The 8,156-nt window shown below is 33.3% G+C and overlaps 1 protein-coding gene across 1 annotated transcript; it reads right to left on the bottom strand.

Annotated features, from left to right (window-relative positions):
* Window positions 1-3,339: 3,339 nt before the first annotated feature.
* LOC108628418 (aminopeptidase M1-like) lies at window positions 3,340-7,643 on the bottom strand. Its single transcript, XM_018030325.1, has 4 exons — window positions 7,183-7,643; window positions 6,517-6,981; window positions 5,200-5,383; window positions 3,340-3,516 (listed from the first exon to the last, which is right to left on the bottom strand). Exons 1-4 carry the CDS (start codon window positions 7,641-7,643, stop codon window positions 3,340-3,342), a joined length of 1,287 nt encoding a protein of 428 aa, XP_017885814.1.
* Between the last annotated feature and the right edge of the window lie 513 nt (window positions 7,644-8,156).

The following is an 8,156-nucleotide window of genomic DNA, read 5'->3' as shown; positions in this document are numbered from 1 at the left end:
TATAGAATTATTTACGTGCTATTTTGGTCCACACTGTTTCATGCAACTTGTACACCCTGTCCCTAAAAATAGTGCAAAATACACGTTTGCACTATTCAATACTACGTATCTATTTCTCAGATAATCAAGACAAAATACGTTTCAATGTTTACTTTAAGGTACATTGCAGGGCACGTTGGTCTTGAAAAATCTATCTTTAGAATGAAATCAGTTAAAATTGAAAATGAAGTAGCTATAATTTTCGTTTCACACTGTAATAGTCACTTCATTAAATAATGGCTCACTGAATAATGAGTTTTTCCATAGATGGCTGAGACATCATCTTTTAGAAAATATACACATATCGGTTTTTTTTTGTCTTTCTGATATACTCATACACCTTTTAATCCATCTATCAAAAATCAGAACTAACTTTTCGGACAATCCAATATTTGTTTTTTCATTCTATTTCAATAAATTTGTTTTATACAGATATAAAAATATACGTACTGGCTTGTCAGATAGAGTTTCACGGCCTTGTGGAAAACCTCTTTCGTCATGGCGTGGGATATCATTCGAACAACAGAACCACCTGCAAGTCATAAAATAATTATTTGTGTTTGCTGTCGAAATGAGTACAATGCAATGTGGGAATTATTTGTTGAAAATTAAATAAACTTGCAAGGAATTAATAGCACTCATAATAAAGGGTATGCAAGTGAATGCTGCTTATACTAATTTTCGCAAAGCTTTTCAGTCATTCCGTGCTATTTTCTAAGTTGTATGCACATTGGTGGACAGTCTATTAGCAAGGCTGACTAATGAAATATAATAATTTTTACTAAAGACTTATTTTGGTTAAATCTACGATCCATCAAGACCTTCGTATTGAATTCCTAATTTAACACAATTACATTAATCCGAAGTTTTCCATTTCAATATATTTTCGCTATTTGCAGGTGATCTAAAAATGTATCATTCAATTCATTATCAATCAATAATTCTAATTAAAATCGTGTGTAACACGACTTGAACAGACGTCAGGATTAGAGTGTTCCTGAATATGTATAGCTAAATGAAAATTCGCAAACACGTTTGTTTCAGTAGATCGATTAAGATTGTATGAGCCGCAAAATCTCTGCTAAAAGTTTAAGAAATGTAAGAAAAAGCTCTGCCCAATACGTGAACTGATGATCTTATAGAAAGTATTAAGTTTATAGTGAAGGTGTTTATTAAATTGTTCAACATCTTTCTTTAAGTCACAGGCAATTTCCAATATAGTTCCTAATATTCTGATACACAGTTGTGACTCTTTTTGGTTTGATTGTATTTGATTTGTAACAGTCTAAAAATTTTCATTTCGCTTACTTTTTATTACATGTTTTAAGTCATATTTTTGAAGTTGATAATAATATGTCAATTTTAAAATATTCTCAGGACGTGTATTAATCCATTTACATCATGAGCTCATATGTACGTGGTATTTTTCTGGCCGTTATCATACGAAGCGCAAATATGCGCGCTTTTGATTGATACGGGCTGAATTTCCGCTTTTCCAAATGATTCAAATGGATTAACAATAATACAAATTTTCAAATTTTGTCATTATTGCAACTACATTTTTTCACAAATCAAATCAGAATTTTGCTGTTCAACATAAGAATTCAAAATTTAGTAACTTTTTTAATAGCTTTGCAAGATTTCTAAAATTGTGCACAGTGTTTTATTAACGTAACGTAAAATTAATCATTGTTAGCATTTCAATGGCTTATCGATGATTTTATGTAAACTTACCAAATACAACCTCATAAACACCTTCTAGGCAATCCTTTAGAAACACTGTACACCTATATGAGACTTCGGATTTATTTTCCAACCAAGTCTTATTTTCAATGATCACCATAATTTTATTATTTCTTTTGCATATAAATCTGTGGGTCTTAGTTACGGTTTCTAGATATTTTCATAATTGCAACATTTCAAAAATTCTGTATTGTTCCCTTGTTAAACCAACTTCGGAATATTGCTCCATTGTTCGGTTCCCATATTATAAAACTCACATATTCACAATTGAAAAAATTTAGCATGAATTCCTATAATCCTCTGAGTTACCACAATTATAATTTCAGTCTCATCGAATCTAAATTAAGCATACTCGGATTCCGATGGTAAGCCTTAGATATCCCCTCTATTAATAAGTATTCTGCGTTTTTTATGCATTTATAAATAAATGGTATATACATAAAATATAAAAAATTATTTCAATGTTCAACAACTTATGAAATATCGAAATGTATATTATGATTTTTAAATATAAAGTAGATTCGTATTTAGATTTCATTTCCTACACTGATTTCAAGAAAGGTTTATTTTGCATAAAGATCCGCGTTCTGTTTATGAGATTGTTATTGTTTATCAGAATGATTGGACCGAACTAGATACTTGGATCGATGTTTCTCAGATATTTAAACATAGTTGGTACGTGCTATTAATTATTTAGTACCTCTCCATGAAAACAGAAATGTAATTATGAAACTAGTCAGCGATTCCGACGTCAGGATGTCAAGATCATCTCAATTTTTCATGACTGTGGACCATATACTTAGATTTTTCATTGATAAGCTATTAGGACCTATTTAATACCCACTATGAATTATTTCTTATCTCCTTATCAAAAGATAAATTGTGAATGCAATATTGCAAGACTTCTAAAAAGCACTGATAAATAAAGTATACAGTGTGGATTGTAGATCTATGGTTGATACAAAATATATTGAATGTAACTTTTGTATTAATCGTGCGTTCTCGTCACGAGCGTGGCGTACGGGAGCAACAGTCTCGAATGCAGTTGTCGCGCTCCTGGCCGCCCGCTATACGAGCGCTCTGATTGGTCCCGGTTTTTCGTTAATAACTCGACAACCATGTTTCGAACAACTTCTTTGCAAAAGAAAAAGTTGTTTAAAATCACCACAGCTTCTACCCATTTGAAGGCCTAACACTAGTTCTGCGAAAACCTGTATACAAAGTACTCGTATATATGAGTTATGATAATTGTTAATTCATAGACTTTTAATATTTAATAACTGATAAGTTATTAGAAAGTGACGCTATCGATTTTTCAGATTATTAATTTTCGCTTGTCAAGCCCGCTTATCTTCAATTTTACGGTACTCAAAACGTCTTAACTTTTCGATAAGATTAGGTAACGTATATCGCTAATGAAGAAAAGAAATTCCGTTAGAAATTTAATTAAATTTAACATTGGTGTTTGTGCTCATATTTCTGTTTATCTGATGTTAAACTAAAACCGACTATCTATTTATTTTTTCATGTATCTAATCGAGTTTAAAACGACGTCTTTTATTCGTTTTCTTTACCTTTCTGGTAGGCGATGCCATCGAAGAGATCATCGATTTGTTTAGGGGTGATTACGTCCTTATTCATGGGACGTACCTCCGGGGACCCATCAACGACCATCGCCGTCTCTTGCATGCTGTCCACAAGGAACATATCGTCCAATCGCAATTCAGGTTTTATCTAAATTTCATAATTTCATCATTAGTTATCGTACTGAAAATTATATCTAGACTTGGTAGATAATAATAACTGAAGAATATTTGATATTTATAACGATAATTTAGACGATACTATAGTAAATGACGAAATTTCTGTTCACGTCACAGTTCTTACTCACTGGTTTCTTTTCTATAATTTTATATACAGGATGAGTTACCTAACGTTTGCACCCCAAATATCTTTGTTGTTTTTAAAGATATGTCAAATGTTTTAAAAATAAAGTTGAATGATTCAGTAGGGCTCATATGATAACAAAAATATTTGTGTGTTTGTCATTTTTTTTTAGAGATATATTCATTTATTTAAATGGAACCACTATTCTTTAGATACCTACGATGATAGTCTCTTTCATTAGAAATTCAGTGACTACAATTATTCAACGTCACGGTCGGTATGAAAGTAGAATACGTTTATCGCAAGTGAGACTTGTAGAAAACATACACTACCAGATTACACGCAATACTTGTTTACTATAAGTCTCACTTATACAACCGTGACCTTGAATCATTATAGTTACTGGATTTCTAATGAAAGGGACTATTATCTTAGGTATTTAAAAAATGTTGGTTCCATTTAAACAAATGAAGGTTACCTTCATATCTCTAAAAAAATGACATAAACACAAAAATATTTTTGGTATCGTGTGAGCCCCACTAAACCATTCAATTTTATTCTTAAAACATTTTATGTATCTTCAAAAACAGCAATGATATTTGAGGTTCAAACGTTAGGTGACTCACCCTGTATAAATTTAAGGTAGTGAAATTGTAACGTGAACAGAAATTGAGATCTACTGAGTAATCTTCAATCAATGTAATTCATTATTATTATTAAGTATAAATTTAAACTAAGGTAAATGACCCCATTTATGTCGGGGTCCCAATTTCTACTCATTGGTTTAATTTTCTATTATGATGAATTGACCTGTAAAGTTATAGAAAGATACGTCAGTGAGTAAAAATTGCGACGTTAACTGAATTGGCCTTTAAAGATGTTCAGCTCAACAGAATTAGTGCCTGACAGTGATAGCAATCATGATAGAAATTCGAAAGATAGTCTTTCGATGGCACCATTTTCGTCACTTACTGCGCATTCCATACGACGACCATATCGAGAAATGAATACTTATTGTGTTCAGAAATAAAAACTGATTAAGACGACATAAATGTCAGGCTGCTTTGTTAAAAGTTGTAAAAACTGGAGTGATATTACTGAAAATTGAATATTTCCTATCATCAATTTCCAAAGGACCAAGTGTTGTAAAAAAACTAGTGCGATGGTTGTAACCGAGGAAACGTCAATTTAAAAGCCAGCAATTCGTAAAAGTGTAATCCAACTATTAAACAAACTTACAAAGTGTAATTTAGACTTTTTAAGTGAAAAATTAATTTTCATTTTCAATACTTCTTCACTTCCTTCCTTTTAACGCAAAATACAATTAATAGATAAGGCCATATGGCTGTTACAAGGAAGGGTATGTGACTGGCAGTATCAATCAGTCGCGTAATTACACGCCTTATGTATTTTAACCATGATAGTAATAGCTGAATAAACAAATGGCACTGCCCCAAAATTTATAAATTCCATATCAAGAAACATAGTGGTAAAGGTTTGTTTTAAGAAGGATTAGAGTATTGCATTTACTTTGTGAGTAATGAAATATTGGAAATAGTTGGCAAATCCCTCGTTCAGCCAAATATATTTCCACCATTTCGGGGTGACCAGATCACCGAACCATTGATGAGTGAGTTCGTGAGCGATGATCACGAGTATTCTCATCTTCGTGCGGGTTGTGGATGAAGCCTGGTCGTAAAGGAGAGTACCTTCTCTGAAATGGAAATTAAAGTTCAAAGGTGTCCAGGCTCATTGTTAACGACTAGATTCAGCGAAAAGTGACCACTGTAACATCTACACTTTTTATCTAAAACAGTATTACAGTGAAACATTATTTGAATAATATATTTCCTATTATAAGAAAACGATGGAAGAGGTGCGTCATATGCTTGTGATCATTAATAGAAAGAAAATAGTATTATTTGGGACAGGATTACCATAGTTTTATTTTATAAGAGGGATGGGCATTAAGAAAACGAAGTAGCGAGCGCATTTTGAAAAACTGCTTCGGGAGAGGAGGAACTTGTTCAAGGGATTAGGCCAACACAAGAAATGGCAGAAGAGAACAAGGATGACGAGACAGAAGGGGAACTGAAGGAATTGATCAAAGTGTTGAAACATATGAAAAAAAGGAAAGCGCCGAGGGAGGGCATGGGATAAGAGTGCAGTTCTATCTTAATTTCTATCTTAAGTGAAAGAAGTCAAGAAAGACTAAACTGACTAACTATATTTCCTATTATAATAGTGCAGGTAAATGTACCAGCCGTTTCTATATTTATATATTTGCTTGTCCAAAGTGAAATCTATTTAATGATTTAGTATGAAATAAGCATAATATTTGGAATATTATATTATAAGTAATTATTAAATATTTAAAAACTTGAACGTGGATAATGTGCAACACGTTCTAGCAGAAAATTAAAAAATAAACCATTCTTAATACTGCGGACATTTATACAAAATACGACATTTGTTTTGTCTTGTAAATTTAAAAAGTAAAATCTGGATTGAAAATTCTTTTACCATTTACAAATAACGATCTGTATTACACATTCTACAGATTCTCTTCTTCAGACTTTTGCATGTCGCATGCATTCATTATATTTCCGGTACATTTAATTTTTGTATGTAATTATATTGTAATTTATGCATAAAATCCGTAGTCTATCAATGATAATAAATTAGCATTTCGCGATTCAGTTGTACAATTTGATCAAATGATTCATTATAAGGAGCAGAGAATCGCGAGTATTTTTTTAATTCAGTACTAAGTATTTCCTTATTTTCAGATCGATAAGCAATAAAACCTGTTACATTTTGATCGCGATGTTCGTCGCTTATAAATACCTGAAAATCACGAGACCCCAATTCTCCATGGCGCCAGCCGGGAAATCCTTCTCCGCGATTTGATCTAATTTGTCTGGCATGTACGTCTGGTATGAAATATTCGTGTACAAGTTCAGCTGTTCCAGAAGCTTCCTACCCATTTCCAAAGCGTAATCAACCCGCTTTATCATTGTCTTTCTCGTCCATACCCTATAGGTGAAGTTGCTGTCTTTATCTTCCTCAAATTCATAATTGCTTACAACGAATGCTACGATATAAGTAGACATCAGTGGGGTTTGTTTAAACGAAGTAGTTATCATGCCATCTTTTTCTTCTTTTTTCAGTACGTCCGTATTAGAGATCGCTTGAAATGTCTTATTGTGTGTCAAACTGATATTGAATTTCGCCTTGTAGGCGGGTTCGTCCCAACATGGGAAAGCTAGTCGAGCGTACGTCGGCTCGAAATGAGTCGTTGCAATATACCCTCTAAAATGGAAAAAGTTGAATTTTATTTAATTCGTTATTTGCTTTATTTTTAAGTTTATATTTGTATCATCTATTGTTTGTATCTCATATGTGTCACACTTCTCTTGTTTTCTTTTGTAAATTCTAACGAATTTATGCTCGTTAATAATATTAGTAACAATAATAATGATAATAATAATAGTAATAATAAAGCAGTCTTACACTACTTCGCCCTTTTGTATGACTTGGCTCCTATAAAATCCTTTCGACTTGTCGTTCAAGATTCCATTGTATTTTATCTGAAGCGAGTAGTGATGATCCTTTTCAAACTGGGGTTTTATCGTAATGTTCAGGATCTCGTGTTCTTCGTCCATTAGGTACTCATTCTCCAGAGTCTTCGTTGTATTCAAATCCACGAACTTAACGTTGTAGATTGACAAGTACTTTGAATTCAGCGTCAAGATATTGTTCGTGGTCAGCGCTATTAACGTGATGTCCACTTCACCCTCAAATGTGAATTTCACCATATCAGGCGTGAGGTGCAATGTGTAATCGATCGGTATCACTACTCCGGACGGCAGCCGGTATCTCAAATCTACTTGATTTTTGTCGGTATTTTCGAGCATGAAACTCGCCTGGCAGACCCCCAGGACGAGAAGAAACATTACGAAGATTCTAGTCATTTTAGATTCGCTGGCCACGTTCACTATCTAACATCCACCGCCGATTCCTAGTTTATAATTGCTGTTTAATGAGACCTTTTAATACCTCGGACCGCTGAGCACGCGATATTTACTAACTTACTTTTAACGGTACATAATCGCTTGCGGTGTTCCGCGTATATATTCAAACGGATAAATACAAGCAAGGAACCGTTCGCTCACTACGATAAATTTCCGACTTTTATCTCGTTAACTATTATACGTATAACTTGCAAGTATTTATCAGTGCCGAGTTAGAAAATAATAATTTTAACTAGCAGTTAGTACCGGTCGGAAAATCGCGCGATTACAAATTCGACCTCCTTTTCGTTCTGTTCGATTATCTTCTAAAATCGTTCGAAGTATAATAATTGGCTTGATAACGTACCTTGCGAACAAGCGAAGAGCGAAATTCGGCCAGCGTAACAGGAGTGTATTTACACGTTGACAGGCGATGTACAACAGATCACATATTTACAGGTGTCCCTGCTATAT

Source organism: Ceratina calcarata, unplaced genomic scaffold (assembly GCF_001652005.2).
Source record: "Ceratina calcarata isolate Rehan_Ccalc_2016 unplaced genomic scaffold, ASM165200v1 scaffold524, whole genome shotgun sequence".
NCBI lineage: Eukaryota > Metazoa > Arthropoda > Insecta > Hymenoptera > Apidae > Ceratina > Ceratina calcarata.
The sequence above is the reverse complement of the archived record's forward strand: the minus strand, read 5'-3'. Positions and strand labels throughout refer to the sequence as shown.